Source organism: Cydia splendana, chromosome 6 (assembly GCF_910591565.1).
Source record: "Cydia splendana chromosome 6, ilCydSple1.2, whole genome shotgun sequence".
In the NCBI taxonomy this organism is placed as follows: Eukaryota; Metazoa; Arthropoda; class Insecta; order Lepidoptera; family Tortricidae; genus Cydia; species Cydia splendana.
This window is the reverse complement of record NC_085965.1, coordinates 22,413,830-22,432,026: the sequence shown is the minus strand read 5'-3', so window position 1 is coordinate 22,432,026 and position 18,197 is coordinate 22,413,830. Positions and strand designations below refer to the sequence as shown.

Sequence of the window (18,197 nt, the reverse complement as noted above, 5' to 3'; positions counted from 1 at the left end):
ATGATCTCCACAACATTGAGGTTTGGTGAAACCGAAATTAAGTCTAATTTACTGTCTATGTACGAGTAGGTACATACAGTCGCACTCCGTGATGACCGTGATTGTTGAGCCATTTGGGGTTCTAGCTAGATTGGACATTCCATTAGCCTAAGTATTGAACAACCATCAATGTACCCCAAATGGCTCAACAATCACGGAGCGTGATGGTATTACCTACTAAGTAAATACTTACACATACACTCACTTTCATATTTCATTACTTAATACTTACACATACACTCACTTTCATATTTCATTACTTTATCCGTCCTTTTTGTGCATGATACGGGCCTGTGCCAAACAGTGGGCTATATACAGGGTGATTCAGGAGACGTGAGCAGGACTAATACTGCGCATTTCGTAGATTATAAGCAACACTTTCGTATCAGTATTAGTGAGGTTAACGTTAGTTTTCTAGTCGTGTTGAAAAAAAAAGTTATTAATTTATTTACGACATGCGTGGTCACCCTAAAATTAGAATACTAAACTACCGATATTCTGTGTCAAATTGAATGTCACCACTGTCATCGCGGTCGGGTTACTTTTGAAAACTCGTATCTCACTCAAGTTTGACAGTTTATTTTCTATAATCAAAAATTAAAGAGGTTTTATGCTTATTAATTAGGTCTTGTAGGGTGACCATGATTGTAGAGGATTAAATTTGCCCTCACCAAAAAGTTAAAAAATAGGAAAAAGTGTGGTTGTTTCACCTAAATAAGACGGTGATCGATCAATTATCAGTTACTGAGTGTGCAGGATTAGTCCTGCTCACGTCTCATGAATCAACCTGTATAGTCTGTGTTATTAAGTACACAATTTTTTTATCGTGGCGCAGGATTCCTGATCGATTTCATCAGCGGGCCGGTGTCTGTCGGTTTCACGTCGGCAGCAGCCATTATCATCGCCACAACGCAGGTCAAGGACATCCTGGGACTCAGCTTTCCTGGCGGCAAGTTCTTGCAGGTACTTACCTCATGAATCAAACCATGGCGTACTGCCAGTGACGTCAGGTGAGCAGCCATCATCATCGCCACCACGCAGGTCAAGGACATTCTGAGCCTCAGTTTTCCTGGCCGCTAGTTCCTGCAGGTACTTATTACCTCATGAATCAAAACATGGCAGTATTGCCAGTAACGTCAGGTCAGCAGCCATCATCATAACCACTACACAAGTTAAGGACATCCTAGACCTCAGCTTTCCCGGCGGCAAGTTCCTGCAGGTTACTTAAGTAAGTACCTCGTGAATCAAACCATGGCCTACTGCCAACCAACCAACCAAGCCAACGCCAGCCAACGTGACAGTCGTTAACACTCCGTAGCGAACGAAACGCGACTGCCACTATCGCACTAATATGGAAGAGTGATAGAGAGAGGTTACTACAATACGCCCCGGAGCGTTAACGATTGACACGTTGGCTACGCAGCCTTGTCATTTAGTCACCTAGTAACGTTATCCCCGCGATATAACCAAGTTAAATATCCTGTCACGTTATCGCCCGTTTAAATGTGATTCGTTATGATGATACGTGTATGTATATGTACGATATGTATGTGAGCTGGGGGTGGTTTGGTTTAGGTATGGTAACATACCTAAACCAAATCATCTCAAGAGTAATAAATAAATGTTTAACTCGTTGTAATTAGGTATTAGATCCATTTCTTCATTTGTTTATGCGTTTTTTGTTATTCGTCGACGGTTTTCTATCGGCCTTGAAGTTTTTGTCGCAAACACCGATTAGCATCTGACCCACGCGCCGAAAAGCCTCAGAAATAATAATGCGACTCGCTCCAATTGGTACCTATTCCAATTGACGAAGAATTTTATCAGTTTCCGATGATATTTCGTAAGTGGTTTTGCCTGATCCCTGAAAAATTACGTCCGAGAACGCTTCAAGGCAAATATAAATACGGCTGGGAAATTTTCTCATTTGCCACTGCAATGACCGAGGAATACCACCAAAAATAGTAACAGTATACATATATACGTATTTTTGCAGGTGTGGACGGGAATGTATGAACACATCGGAGAGACGAGGCTCTGGGACACGGTGCTAGGTGTCACCTGCATCGTGGTCCTACTACTGCTCAGGGTAAGTTCTTACTTTGTGATTTTTCGGTGACAATGCTTAGAAATAACGGAAAAGTGGAAAAACTCTCTGTCTCGTCAAGTCTCGGTAGCTCAGTACCCCTAGTGTATATGTGTATATAGAATGAATTCGATAGCGTGACATTTGTATGAGATATTGAGTTTCCAAAATGTCCCTATTGGCGCGCTGTTCAAAATCCCATACAAAAATAGACAACGCAAACGCGAACGGTCGTCACGCTTTACACTAGGGGTTCTGTTGGTAGAGCGGCGAGCTGGTATCCCGAAGTGACGAACTAGTACGAATCTCGCCCGAGACAGTTAGTTTTTAAGGTTCCGTACCCAAAGGGTAAAAACGGGACCCTATTACTAAAACTCTGCTGTCCGTCTGTCTGTCTGTCACCAGGCTGTAACTCATGAACCGTAATAGCTACAGTTGAAATTTTCATAGATGATGTATTTCTGTTGCTGCTATAACAACAAATACCTACTAAAAACAAAATAAAATAAAATATTTAAGTAGGGCTCCCATTCAACAAACGTGATTTTTTTGCCGTTTTTTGCGTAATGGTACGGAACTCTTCGTGCGCGAGTCAGACTCGCACTTGGCCGGTTTTTTTCTATTCATCCACACGCTAGTTCTCTCTAATGCCTCTCTGTGCGGTCGTGATAGTTTGTGTCTCTATAGGGATATCACATCACGTGTCTCTCTATATGGTAGCTATATCACATCACGTGTCTTTCTATATGGTGGTGATATAACATCACGTGTAAACTGCAAATGGCATGTCAAAACAGGCGTTAACGAGATCGCAATTCCAAACAACAAGTCGTGTGAAAACGACGGACAATTAAGTTGAATACCGTGTTTACATGCACACATGCTTCCTGTAAAGTGCTGGATTTATAGATTTTATCGCGATGTGATAAGATCTACCTACAATGGAGCGCAAATGATGCTTCATAATTGCATGCATAGCGAGCTGCAGTAACTCATCTATGACCAATATCTTTAGGTAGGTACTTACAATAAAGACAGACATTGTAGAGCTGAATTTTGTAGGTGTTGATCGAGCCCATACCTTTTTAAGGAAAGGCAAAAGTCTCATTACCTAAATAAACCTATAACTCATGGTGATTAATTTAAAAGAAGTTTTCTATTAACGCAAAATATGAATAAACGAAGTTTTCTATTTGCTAGCCTATGTTAGACTTCCCGTATTTTTAGTCTCTTTTGAATTGCCTAGATCTCCATTTTCAAGCACTGAGTCTAAGAGTGCTTAGTGTTAATGTAGCAAACACGAGATCTAGGTGTCCCTGTCCAGCAGGTATATATATCTATTATAACACAGTAATTTAATGAAAAAATAGCATAAATCGTCTTCTGCCGAAAGCAGCAGAAATTCATAGTGCACAGTAGGATGGCCGCTTTAAGCTATGTATAATATCATAATCTGTTGCCGTGCTATCTTCAAATACAGGCAGCAGCAAAAGTTGCTAAGCGGGCCAGGTGTTCAAAATCTTGACGCGACGTTATTGTTAAGAGAATAAGAGCGTGTCAAGGTAATTTTGAACACCTCGCCCGCTTAGCAAATTCTCTGCTGACTGTACATACGCCTCATAATTGCGCCAACAGAGACATTTAACAGCAGCCTGCAAATGTATGGTTTTACTGAGACAGGAAATCCGGGTGTCATCTCAGCCTATGATTAACGCTTTGTCGTTCAACTTTAATATCATCTGTATAGTTGTGTATCACGTGTTTCAAGTTCGAGGTTATATAGATGGTCAAGCAAATCTTGTCAGTAGAAAAAGGCGCGAAATTCAAATTTTCTATGGGACGATATCCCTTCGCGCCTACATTTTTCAAATTTGGCGCCTTTTTCTACTGACAAGATCTGCTTGACCCAGTATATCTTACACGTGGTCAGTTGCTATCTAGGCTGTTTCCGAAATAGGCAAGCCCACGTACTTTTTACTAAGTTAGGTATATTCTGTTGCAATAATAGATAGTCCAATTGGCATTTGTAATGGCTTATAATAAGCAATATGGCTGTTAACGCACTTGCTAATTCTTTAGCAGGATAATATCTGGCATGCACGTGCCCTTCAATCTTATCTATTGGCTGTAGAAACTCCTCCTGTTTCCTTAAATAAATTGTTCCCTAGATTTCAAAATATAATTTAAAAAGTTACTCGCCAGGGGTAAACAGGATAGACGTCGACGGAAGCTCGATCTTCATTTGACGATCATCTTTTACACCTTCTGAACGGGTATAGTGCGACATAAAATAGTAGAAATTAAATAAAATGGAACTAAAAACATTCCATACTAAATTATTGCCATGTTTAAGCATTTTACTTCAAAAATGTGACAGTTACGTAGGAAGTGGCGCCCTCAATAATTTTCTACAATTTCTTGTCGGGCTATACCAAAGTTGGTTTTCCAGTCTTTAGGAAAACCAACTTTGTCATTAGATAAAGGCGACAAACTTGAAAGATTTAGGCCGGAAGGTTCGTACTCATGTACAAATTTTGAATTTCGTGCCTTTTTCAACTGACAAATTAGTTTGCAAATTATACTTATCCAATGTGTACCTAATGATCAAAGTTTGTATAATAAGAGAGAGTAACTTCTGTTCGCAGAAAGTTAAAGACATAAAAGTGCGCGGCTCAGAAGAAAAGGGCGGGTGCGCGCACGCCGCCGCGCAGGCGCTCTGGTTCCTGTCGACCACGCGCAACATCCTCGTGGTGCTGGTGTGTGCCGCGTTGGCGTACTACTTCGACACGCAGAAACAGACGCCCTTCGTGCTCACTGGTGAGGGCATATAAACACTCTACATTTTAAAATGTCCTTGGCTTTCATGGGAATTTAATCGTAAAAATCGCTTACAAATTATTGATGAATAAAATAAAACTAATAAAAAGAGGGCCTAGTATCGACCCTTGTGGAACGCCTTGAATTAAACACAACTATAAATACCCTTTCGAGTGAATTCCGCTCTCTTCATAACTCTTTCTCATTCAGAGCACTACAGAAATTTACACACGCGTATATAACACCGGATTGATGAGAAGGATTACTCGATAAACAGACTCGAACGCCTTACTAAGTTCACAGAGTACTACTTGTTAGTTTTATCCCCCCGTTGTATGTTGCAGGCGAGGTGAAGCCGGGGCTACCGGCGATAGCACCGCCACCGTTCTCGGCCACAGTGGGCAACCACACCTACACTTTCATGGAGATGGCATCCACGCTCGGCTCGGCCATCTTTGTGGTGCCTCTGCTCTCCATTCTCGAGAACATTGCGCTAGCTAAGGTCTTCTGTGAGTATTTATCACCTTCAAAATCTGCATCAGAGTGTGAATTATGAAATTTTTATTTAAACTGTTATAGTTTTTATCCATTTTCTATGGCTTATTGATCAAATAGCACGTGATCAAATATCTGCTTCCTAGCATTTTCAGAAATGTTAATGGTGTAGTGTTCGTAAGCTACATTTAAAATGCTTTTTCTTTTGTTTAACTTCAAAATGTGGAGTCCACATAGTACCATCGCCCGCACTGTTAACTGTCCATCGGTGGACCTTATGCCGTTTGTAATAAGGTCGACTAATAGACAGGTAAGAGTGTTGCTGTTTGTACCTACTTCTGCTTCTCATACTATCCAAACGATGCGATTTTTTTACTGCATTGGCCACACCTATCAAGTGTAACAAATCAATCGAACGGTCCCAAACGCCCAATACCACACATACCCACATTGAGATACAAGAATATTTTCTAATATAGGTACCAAAGCATTCCAACTTTTAACACTTTCCAGCGGAGGGTAAGTACGTGGACGCCACGCAAGAAATGCTTGCGCTGGGCGTGTGCAACATCGCGTCATCACTGGTGGAGTCCATGCCGGTGTCAGGGGCGTTGTCCCGAGGAGCTGTCAACCATGCTAGTGGCGTAGCGACAACTGCTGGCGGGCTTTATACGGGGGCGCTGGTGCTGCTGTCTCTACAGGTACGTTGGTTTTTGCTTTTCAAGGCTTTCATAACTCATACAGAGACCACTAGTGAAGCAAATGGTCACAATTTTTAATACAGTCCAAAACCAAAACTACGTTAATGGGAAAGGCACCTGTGAAGTACAATAAATAATCATCATCGAGATCAGCATTAGCTCTTACTGGCCCCCATTTGACATTGGGCTCCAGCATCTTTTGGATGCGAATAAACATTAGAGCTATGTGCCATGCGACCGTTGAACAGCATGAATTACCTACGTCCTGCTAATCTGCAATTTTACCTACATACCGGGTAAACCAGTGTTCGCAAAATTTCCTTTTGTTGTCCCCAAAATTTTTATGAATCGCAATCTATCTTCGTCCATGTAGGTAATCTAAATAAATCTTATTTTGCAGTACTTCACGCCATACTTCTTCTTCATCCCGAAGGCGTCGCTGGCCGCTGTGATCATCGCTGCCGTAGTCTTCATGATGGAGCTGCACGTCTTCAAACCCATCTGGCGGACTAAGAGTGAGTTCAGATGGATGCATGACATCTTAATTGTTGTATTGCTTGGAACAGTAGGTAAGTTTTTGGTTCTGAAAAATTTTGGTCTATGACATCACTGGACTAATGGATTTTTACAATGCTGTTCTAGGTCGCAGAGAGAATAAATAGGTACAAGGGCCCACCTCCAGTATCGTTCGTCCTCAACTGATAAATCCTTCACTTTGTACTTTCCCTTTTGTAATCACATATTTAAGAACGAGCATTATTATTAACTGCCGACTTCAAATCATCCAAATGCTCCCCACTCGTAAACTTATTTGATACCTACTGAAATCGATTTATAGTCTATATAATCCTTAAGACAGAGAGGTTCTTCACCTAGGTCAAAAAGTCTATGTATGATTTATCTTTTTGTGTCGTGTTAGGTACAACCTACAGTAAAAATATGTTAGTATCGTTATGTAAACGTTTGTTGCAGAGCTAGACATCATCCCAGCCGTGGTCACCTTCGCAGCGTGTCTGCTCACGCGGCTTGAGCTGGGCATCGTCATCGGTATCGCCGTCAACCTCATGTTCCTGCTGTACGCTTCGGCCAGACCTTCGGTGAAGGTCACCAGAGCCGTGGTGAGTTTACCAGATCATCGTCATTGGAGATCTGTAGATATTGAGAAGTCTGAAAAAAGAAAACTGACCAGTGTTCTTATATTTTCAGTCGAGCGACGGCATCGAGCACCTAGTAGCGGTCGTGGACCGCTCCCTAGCGTTCCCTTCCGCGGAGTTCGTGCGGCGTGCGCTGTGCAAGGCGGCCGACAGCGCACGCTCCGTGCCGCTCGTGCTGGACGCCACGCACGTGCAGGCGGCCGACTTCACCGCGGCCAAGGTAATTGTTAATTTCAGTGTCATAAGCTTCAGAGAAACGAAATATACCCCCGTCTCATTACAGCTTCGACGGACTTCGTGCGCTTTTATGCTATGTTAATCTATGTCCTTCTTTTAATAAGCAGATAATGTAACTCCACGGATAATGTTTAATCGAATCCTCATTCTGGATTCTTGAAAGGTATCTCGGTAATATTTATAGACTGACAGACATATTAGTCGACCTGTTTCGAGCATGACCTACTAAGACAGTTAGCAATCTCAACATCATGCAAAAATGTGTGAAACCAAGGCTTAAAACTGCTGTACCCGCTGTACCCATTTCTAGCCGTTTATAATTCCTAAGCAATTTACTTTGTCAGTTGTTCTTTCATTTTCAGCTCACAAATATTTATCTTCACATGTATTCCTAACGTAAATTTATAATTTCCAGGGCATAAAGACTCTAATCGAAGAATTCGAAGCGCGCGGCCAAGCGATCATCTTCTACAACGTGAAGCCGTCCATAGAGAGCGTGTTCCAAGGCGTCCGGCCACGCTCCTTCCACCACGCTTCATGCCGCGCTGAACTAGACCGGCTTCTACGACGAGTGGCGCCCCCACCTGCTCCTCATATCACGTGTGAGTATGAAGTGTTTTGATCATCTTCTACAACGTGAAGCCGTCCATAGAGAGCATGTTCCAAGGCGTCCGGCCACGCTCCTTCCTCCACGCTTCATGCCGCGCTGAACTAGACCGGCTTCTACGACGAGTGGCGCCCCCACCTGCTCCTCATATCACGTGTGAGTATGAAGTACTTTGATCATGTTCTACAACGTGAAGCCGTCCATAGAGCGTATTCCAAGGCGTCCAGGTACGCTCCTTCCTTCATGCGTCGCCAATGTGTTATGTTTTTCCCATAGTCTTGAAGCTACAAGACGCAGATGTGTGGTAGGTAGCATAAGATAGATGTAGCTTACTTGGTGGATTGTTTTGTTTACTATCGTCAAACAAATCCCGATGTCTACGTTAGGTCATCAACACTACGTAGGTCCCTCACCAAGCAATAATAGCGTTTAAACTCATTCAATTGTTAGTTTACTATACTTACCTATATTTTCGCGCAAGAAATGTCAAATTCAAACTGGCTTGGCGGATAACCTCTGTGCTGCGCGGTGGGGCCAAAAGAGGCATTTAGAAACCACTTTTTACTTCTTCTTATTAGCCCTTTTCAATATTAGATGTAAGCCTCCTTAACTTTTTGCCATTCTGGTATATTTTTCGCTCAATGTACCCAATTCAATCCAGTTGTTCTTTTGACCAACGTTTTGGCTTCCCTGCTGGGCGCGACTCTCCCCAAAGTCTACACTCTACCAGCTTCTTGTACCATGAGCCGTCCTCTCGGGATTGTTTGTACTAATATTAGGTCATTACCTATGAAATTGGCGTTTTGTTCGGAGAATTTCAACGAAACACGAATTTCCATACAATTAATTTTGCGGATATTTTTTTGATGGCTAATTCAAACCAAACAAAATTTTTCCAGTAATTTTTGACACCTTTAAGGTATGTTTTCAATATCTCCATTTCTTGAAAATTGGTACCATTAGAAAAATATAAGTAATTTTAATACTCGAACCGACAGCACATGAAAAGACCTATTTTCAAGGCTTAATTCTGAACACTTAACAATAAAAAATAACAATTAATTGCTGTCAAGCAGTTTGGCGAAATCATATTGTAGTTTTATTGTAATTGTGTATGTACTTTTGTAAAAAAAAAAAAACTAGGATCAGACTTATATCTATGAACAAAAACGCCAATTTCATAGGTAAGGACCTAATATTTCTTCTTTTGTTTTCAGAATGCAAGCCGAGCCTGATCTCTGGTCGACACCGACAGTATTTATGAACTAGCTATAGTATCGTTAGTCGTTAGCTAGCGTTTGTAAGCAGGTAGTTACATTGTTATGTTAAGTGAGTGCCTCTTATTGTAACTAATAAAGACATGTTCGTTATATTTGCTTGTATCATTTTATGATTGCCCCCTAAGGCCCATACAAATGAAAAATCTAATATTTGCCACTGAAATTTGAACTTAAGGTATAGGAAATAGAGTTGAGTTTGCGTTGTTTGTAAATTGAACGGAAAAAAGCAAAAGCGACGCTGTTCCAATTGAATATAATTTAAATTTCATCGAACTGAAGAAGTATGCACTATAGGTAGGACTTTGGGCCTTAGGAGGATAGAAAACATATTTATAGAATCTAATTTTTGTAGAGAATAGAATACAATACCAATCCTCTTCATTACACTACCTCAAAAATAGAGGGACACACATAATACATGAAGACAGGCGGTCTTATCGCTGAAGAGCAATCTTCCAGACAACCATTTGGAAGAGTATTAGAGGGTGTCAGATAATTTTGGCGCGTTGTTTTATTCGCTACTATTCATGCCGACTGTACCTAACAGGAACGGGGGCAAACGATAATAGTAGGGAAGCCCACAATGCTAAATCGGGCTTTACTCGAGCGTCATACAGACCTGTTGGAATCGAAATATTAGATGATAAGAAAAAAGTTATATAAAGTTTTTTTTCCGCCGGGTAGCGTCTACAACTTTTTTTAAATTGCGGGAGGTTGGTGGAGGGTTAAAAATTCGTTAAGCACTTTGTGGGTTTGTTCGTTTTTGTGCACTTTAATGATATATTTTTTTCTATAACTTAATATAACACTTATTTGTAGGCATTTTCTTAATCTGACGAATACAAGTTTGACGCCTAATTTTTACATTGTAACCGTCAGATTAAGGAAATGCGTGCAATTAATTTTCAGATTTAGTAATAGCACAATTATAGCGTTAATTTGGACTAATATGACCAAATCCACAATCTGCTTAACAATTTGTTGAACCCCCCACCAACCCCCCACCAACCAAGGGCTCAACATAGATGGCTAAAAGGGGTAAAGGTAAACTACACGGGGTAGCAAGATATCGTTCATATCTTAATCTGACGCGCTCGAGTAAACAAAAATCCCCTCTTGGGCTCTCCTACCATAACACCTTGGGGGCTATTCATAAATTACGTCATTTCAAATTAGGGGGGGGGGTCTGGACACCGGATGACGGTAGCATGACGTAGGAGGAAACGGGGTCATTCAAAGCATGATTTTTGGATGATTTTAGGGGGGGGGGTCCAAAATCGTCAAAAATCGATGACGTAATTTATGGACAGCCCCTTGTAGGAAAACTTGAAGGATAGGGAACTGTTGACAATAAAACACAATATGGGAGATAATGAAGTGTATTTATTTATTACAATCGGCCTTTGCGCACTACACTACGTACGCTTCTGCGCGAGCGCCGATTCGAGCTCCGTTTTCATGCCACCTGTCATTAGAACATCGACCTTAAAAGTAACATATTAAGGTTAATTTTCCAGATCCCAAATACCCTAAACAGGCATTAAAATGACGCAACGCAAAAGTCACATGTCATTACAGCATCGACCTTAATTATAACACATTAAGGTTCATTTTTCAAGTACTAAAATACCTTAAAAGAAGTGTTCCACATTTTATAGAGTGAAAAGTAAAAACGTAGCTCAATATCAGCGACCCGCTTCGTTTCTGAGGGCCTACCGCGAACCACGTTCAACGTGTTGCCTCTCTGTCGCACTTGAAATTCGTACGTTAGTGTGACAGGGAGGCAACACGTCGACGTCGTTCGCGGTAGGCTCTCTGTCCTCTGGGCGTAGTAACGTAACTCAAACGTTGAATAGAGAGATCTTTTGAGTTACACCATTTGGCCCAGACCATACCACATTATGGCTAATAAACCTAGCAAAGACATTATACCTATAGCAGTCTAGAAGAAACTTACATGAACACAATATTTTGGCAGAAATCTCACCAGTAGCCGTACCAGTTGACACTTAACGTTCACTTTAGCAACTGCGTAAACTCGATCTCAATCCATCTCGCTCGCACTGATGCATTGGTGCGATAGAGAGAATGCGATCGAGTTCTCGCAGACGCCAACTCGTGGCGTGCAGTTCCTTTTGCTGTCTGCAGAAACTCACGCCGCTTTATTCAAGAATGAACTTTAATAATATGACTTTAGGATTACAATGCTCTTTCCATACAATCATTTAGATTTCGATTTTAACTTGACCTGATTACCCAATAGATGGCATGGTTTTCTCAAAAGCATTTTCTAGATCGCGCTATCGAAGTGTCATTCAAACTTGGTTTTAAGTTAAATTATTGATAGGAACGCTTTGTGGTGAGAAAAGTAAGGGTGTGAATGCTAAGTTTATTAGCTTAAAATGTGGTACAGTTAATCTACATCACGACAACGCGCAGCTGAAATTTCATTCATACCAATATTACTTTAACATCGAAATTTCCTTAGCGCCGTCGCGAAACTAGTCATTCGATATATTTATTTATAGACAAAATTGACGATTACAATAAGTTTAACTGTTACTTAGTTCATACGAAACGTAGAGTTTGATACACTAACTTATCCTACTTGTGACGAATTACATGTACCATCGGCCACACTGTTAACTGTACATCGGTGGACGTTATGCCTTTTGCAATAAGGTCCACCGGTGTACAGGAGTGTTGCTGTTTGTACAAATACAATACAATGAACCAAAAAGGGTCCCTGTTGAACCGAAACTTGATGCAAACATAGCACCGACATTTAATTTATAAAAAACGGGGGATTGAGCAGTAACTTGGTAAAAGATGGGAACACATCGTTCCCAAATTAGTCCGAAAGCATATTTCCATAATTTCGGTTACTAAATCCATTTTCCGCTGTAATAAAAATTAACTAATGATATACCTATTATATAAATCTAAGTACTAAAAACGAAAATAGATCATTTTAAGATCAAACGAAAAATATATTTAAGAATCAAACTTGAAAGTGTAAGTATTTCTCAACCGATCAAGTAGCCATAAAATAAAAATATTAAAAAAATGCGGAAGATGCTTTCCGATAACCGAAACAATAATAATTCTTTCGAACTTTGTGGGAATTACATAGTGTTACCCAAAAACAATATCAAATAGATCAGAAGTCCCGCTACAGTAAAGTGAGCAGGGGAAAGGGAAGCGGCGGCTAGCCGCGGCGCACCGACATATTTGGCATTACATACGCCTAACCAGAGACTAGTAAAACAGACTGCCGAGCTCCATACAACGTCCAACCTCCATAACTATTATACTAGATGGCGTTACTCTAGCGTGGTTTAACTCTATCTAAAAATTCGCAATTTATTCACTAGATGGCGTTTTAATCAAAGGAGTTTAGCAGTAGATGAGATGATGATCGCTTTAATCAGCAAAAGTCAATCGCGAAATACAAATTTATCTGGATGACAGATGCGAAAAAACTAATGTGATAATTTCCACACATTGGAGTTTTCTATAGATGATTGTCACTTGAAAACAATCCCAGAAACTTTGCAAAAGAGGCGCCACCTATAACACAATTTAAACAACTTCATATCGAGATTGGCAGTCTTTTTTTCGTCTCAAACCTAACTAACGAATACAATATGACACATTTAATACACCTAAATAAAAATTTGCACTCTCTCGCACCGAGTCAACAATTAAAAAAATCACTTACTAATAATGGATAATCACCAAATAATTAACTAAATAGGACCTATCCTCGCCCACAGACGAGCGGATACTAAGATTCTTTACTTGTAAAATACAAACTCACTAGACTTCTTAGGGCTACCACTTACAACCATCGCTGACGATTTTTTTTAAATACTATAGTAAGGAGGCTAACCAGTAAGAATTTCGTACATTATACCGTCATTTCCTATTGGTCAGCAGTAAAATTACGTGCGTACGATAGAGATAGGAGTTGGCGGGTTGATGTACGAAATTGTTCGTGCTACGAGTCCTTACTTTAGTCATTTTTGGTTAAAACGAATATTTCCTTTTGCCAAAATTCATGCCATTTCGGACACAGGAAAGACATTATAACCTAAATTTATATTTAGCTGTATAAGTCATCGAGCGATGGTCAGACGTACTGACGACCATAGATTAAAATTCGTGATGTGACTAATATGTAGTTGCATAAATTATCTATGATTCGCCAGTTGCGGGCCGCTAGCTTACAATAAGAATAAATGAGTAGCGGCCGAAGGCCGAGTATACTAACCTTATTAATAAATGCATCGAATCCCTTCTATGACCACTATTCGACACGCACAAATCATTTTTTTCTGTTCCCCGTGCGGAAAGCTTCAACTTTCAGCACTTAACGAAGTTTCAGCACTTAATCGAACAGAAAAATAGTATACACACCTCGGGCAGTAAATAAAAAAGCTTCATATCATATGTTTGTCGACTTCGGTTTCGCCTCGACCGACAATTACATGTGATCTGAGACATTTCTTACTTCACTGCCACATCGAGTACGCTATATGACTTTGCGTGGTTAAATAGGAGCCTAGCACCGATACACCACTTATTTAGATATTTAAGTGACGTTCACAGGCAAAAGGTACTTTGCTGTCGATATAGACGATTTCAAAATGCATCTTTACCGAAACCCGAAAACTTTTTGTCTGAAAAAATTGGGCATTGTAAAAGGATTACTTTGAATATAATGTATATCCAAAGTGTACCGGTTTTCTTTGCTCTTAAGCTGTTTAAAACAGTACTTTTCTAAATAAATCTAACTACGTTACATAAGCGGTGCTACGGTGCGTTCACAATACAAAGTTTGGCGATATTGTCTTTTTCGTAACAAATCATTGTAGCGATTAAATTAGATTACTTATAATTAATTCATATTAGAGAATAACTCAAAATTCCCAATATTTGTGCGGCAACATTGCCTAAGACGAAATGCGCATAACTTAATGATCTTTTATAATGTATTTATTTCCTTTTTAATGTTTTCAAATGTTCATTTCATGGGACGGCCTGTCATAATTATGTACTCGTGTATTTTTTAAATTTGTTTTACGTACGTCCACACCCGTGTGTCTTTAAGATTTACATATGTTTTTCTTAAGCAATAGGTGGCAGCACCACAAAAGTCTTGACATCTGTCATATTCTCGAAAAGCCACAAAATAAGGTTGTACGATGCCACTATGGACACAAAATAAAAATATCGAAGTGTGGACGCACCTTTTTAAGTTTCAAGTTATGCGCATTTCGTTAGAAATTAAAGCCTTCTCAAACGGTAAAAAATACTAAATGACAGTCAATTTATGGCAGTTACTGTGAGACTCCGGCTAGACGGGCCGACTCGTTAACACTAATGTTGTATAATTAAAGATCTGACCATCACATAGTAGTTGGCAGACTTGTCCGTAACACAACAGTAAAGTTTAGGCTGGTGACAGACGGACCAATAATTTGCATAATATATGTAGGTACAAGGAACCCGAAAGATTTTAACCACGCATTTCTGAGGCCAAAAGAAGGCAAAAATGTAGGTAATATGAGTTTAGGTCAATTTCGTCAATTTTTTTTTGTTTGGTTTCTACTTTTTTTAAATGTTTTATATATTTTGAATGTTTTTTTAATGTTTTTGTAAATAAAAAGTAGGTAAATGTTATTGGTTAACTTATGACTTAAAATGGATTTTTCCTTTTTTTCGTAAAAACTAGTTTTTGCAAAGTGTCACTTGTCACTTTTTGTCATCTATCAATAAGGATACTTATCGTCTATGACACAAAAGTGAGACTGATATTAACTTACATAACAAATTGATCCGTCTATGTCGGACTAAAATCTTTACTGTTGAGTATGAACATCACTTAAGGTACAGTACTACTTACGATTTCATTACCCTATAGACAAAGATCTTGCAACAACTAACTATGGGGACATCCCCTTAAGGGAGACCTAAATGGAATGCCATTATAAATATCTATATTATTACCTTTTTCGCATTTTAGTCAAATTAGATAGGTCTGTTTGCCACCATTTTGAACAGAACAAATTGTGGCAGTATCATTATAAACGCTAAATTTTCATAGAAATTTGACATGAATGATGACACTGACACACTCTGTCATTACAAATGAAATGCAGAGTTAGCTCGGTTCGACTCTGTTACCTTCCGAATTATCATTCTTATCAAATATGTCATCGTTGCATAATTAATTAATATGTCATATGTCAAAGGCAATAATATCGATATAACCTCAAGGCTTGGCTATATTGGAAAAATACTCATTACGTATCGTCTCAAGAACCTCAACGGCTCTTCAACAATTTTCGTTTTAAATTGAGTCTTGCGCGAACCGCATAGAGTTCAAATCGCTCTACATCAGTTGTGGTAGTTATAACCTTTCTGTTCTCAGGTCCGCGCGGAGCGGTCTCAGTATTTCAGCAGGTCGTCGTCTAGTTCCGTGAGGGCCAGTTTACTGTCTATCACTGGAAAAGAGACCGTATGTTAGTGGAATACCGTTGAATTTTGAACGGTAAACATTAGCTTAGACTCATAAAATAATACTAGACCGCGCCAATCCCCTTGACATGCTCGTAACAAAAACGCTGCTTATTTTCGTAGACGACATCTAGCGTCAAGAAGCGGAATTATATTAGGCACATAAATTACGTGTAACCACCACCTTTAGAAACATAAGCATAGGGACTATTCAATTTGTGAGATTTCGAAATGTCTGAGCATAGGGAATCGTTCAAAGATTTTTATTAAGATATTTTTTTTCTAAAGAAAATAAAGCAGACTACGAGACGATATTTATTTATCAACATATAAAATGATATACATATAATATAATAAAAAAAAGTTAACTTAGGTAACACTTAAGTTAAAGAAATAATAGCACCCTGAAAATAGCGCTTTGGTTGCATACTCAATATTAAATGAAATGAAAGTATGTATGTAAAATAGGGTGAAACTGATATTTTCTTTGTATGGGGATGGGGGTTCATTTTATTTCGCATTTACTATTAAGAGAGATTAACAATATAAATATAGTACCTACAGACATTGACGATAGATGTAAACTATATTTAGATGAATAAATTTATTATATGAACATAAACAAAAGGTAGGGGGGTTAAGGGTCAGTTGCACCAAACCGTCTGCCACCGTTAAAGATTTTGCAAAATTTTATAGTACCGGAAGTTTCATAGTTCACTGCTGAGTGTGAGATGAGTAATTGAGGTTGGTGCAACTGGCCGTCAAAAGTACTAAGTACCTAAAATAAGGATACAAGTGAGCGTACTCACGTTGGTCCGGGATAGTAGTAGGGAGGGGGCCGCTCGTACTCAGTGGGTCCGTGGTAGCGGGGTGGGCCTTCTTCCCAGTGCCTGCAACACGCAATGCAACATTCAACATGCTGTAACGCGGCGCGTAACATGCGAGCACGAACACTTGTTACTGTAACACTTGGTGTTACAGTAACAAATTCTGCAACGTGCAATGAAACGTTCACCGAGATGAGGTGTAACGTCGTAAATTATGTTGCTGTAACACTTCATACGCGTTGCAGTAACATTCAACATGTTGAAATAAAATAAATAAAATAAATAAAATAAATAAAGACTTTGTGCACCGTATTACGTTAACACTTTTTTGGCTTTGCAGTAGCGAATGTATGTTCAACATGCTCTTTGGTGCTTCATAATAAAATTATAACATTACCAGTCAATTGCTAGTTAAACTTGTCTTAACTATTTATGATTTCACTTCAGTAAAGGTCTGGTTATACAAGGTAAAGTTACCATATCTTTGTTATATTTAGGGCACGTAGGTTGCGTAGTATTCGATATCCTATAGGTTGGAGACTGACTATATAAAGTCAATTAAAAGTCGTGCGTTTTACATACATCGTGTCTATTTTCAATTGTACACTTTTCGTCCAGCACGGTGAATACCCGTTGCTAGACTTGAAACATCAGGTGTGTGAGAGTGCGCATAGGTGCATGCGTGTGATGTGTGCGTGTAGCTGTGTGTGTGTGTGTGTACTCACTTTGGCGCCATATCATTATATCTGCGCGCGTGGTGTGCGTCGAGGGGCGCGGCCAGCGCGGCGCCGCGCGCCTCCTCCCGCGCGCCCCCGGCCCCCCCGGCCCCCCCGGCCCCGCGCCGCGCCTCTCGCCCCGCGCGCTTCTCTGCCTTGTAGGCGCTATAACATAACACTCACTTATTTGGTTGAACAAACTTTGGAGAAGCGTTGAAAATGTTCGTTGCAAAAATAATAAATGTATTAAGAAACCAGACACTTATCAAAGATAGGGAAAACCTAATCGTACAAAGGTCTTGGAGATTCAGAGCACAACTGTAAACTCAGTAGGTAAACCATTATCATTTACCTCCTGATCTGTCTTCTGCCATGTCATATATCGTATAAGAACGACTTTTTAAACTTTTTTTTCTAGAGCAACAAACATTTTAAACACGCTTCGACGTTCATTCGGGCGACACAGCGAAAACGAGCAAACGATTGAAAATTTTAAAACGGACTGATACTATTACGTGCTACACGGTTCTCGGCTAGCAAAGGAACCAGGCTTCCAGCTACGGTAAGCTTGCAGGTTTCGTGTGGTTTGCCATCAAATTGTATTGCGCCCCGACCCAACTAAATTCAGGAAGGCCATTGAACTGTCGAAGGCTTGGACAACATGTAGCACGGCCTTATTTCAATATGTCTGACTTTTATGGTAATTTCCAATTACC

General features: G+C 39.9%; 2 protein-coding genes across 2 annotated transcripts in view; one reads left to right on the top strand and one right to left on the bottom strand.

Moving 5' to 3' along the window:
* Window positions 1–9,508, top strand: part of LOC134791660 (sodium-independent sulfate anion transporter-like) — a 52,285-nt gene extending 42,777 nt beyond the window's left edge. Inside the window, exons 4-13 of the mRNA XM_063762744.1 lie at window positions 875–1,002; window positions 2,036–2,128; window positions 4,771–4,942; window positions 5,287–5,451; window positions 5,951–6,138; window positions 6,539–6,653; window positions 7,111–7,256; window positions 7,345–7,512; window positions 7,945–8,292; window positions 9,354–9,508. Of these exons, the coding sequence (XP_063618814.1) occupies window positions 875–1,002; window positions 2,036–2,128; window positions 4,771–4,942; window positions 5,287–5,451; window positions 5,951–6,138; window positions 6,539–6,653; window positions 7,111–7,256; window positions 7,345–7,512; window positions 7,945–8,151 (1,382 nt within the window). The 3' untranslated portion in view covers window positions 8,152–8,292; window positions 9,354–9,508. The remainder of the gene's footprint in view (window positions 1–874; window positions 1,003–2,035; window positions 2,129–4,770; window positions 4,943–5,286; window positions 5,452–5,950; window positions 6,139–6,538; window positions 6,654–7,110; window positions 7,257–7,344; window positions 7,513–7,944; window positions 8,293–9,353) is intronic.
* Window positions 9,509–11,191: 1,683 nt separating this feature from the next.
* LOC134791574 (prominin-like protein) overlaps window positions 11,192–18,197 on the bottom strand; it is a 40,964-nt gene continuing 33,958 nt past the window's right edge. The window contains exons 23-25 of the mRNA XM_063762623.1: window positions 17,491–17,646; window positions 16,748–16,828; window positions 11,192–15,925 (exon numbers count right to left, since the gene is read on the bottom strand). Of these exons, the coding sequence (XP_063618693.1) occupies window positions 15,913–15,925; window positions 16,748–16,828; window positions 17,491–17,646 (250 nt within the window). The 3' untranslated portion in view covers window positions 11,192–15,912. The remainder of the gene's footprint in view (window positions 15,926–16,747; window positions 16,829–17,490; window positions 17,647–18,197) is intronic.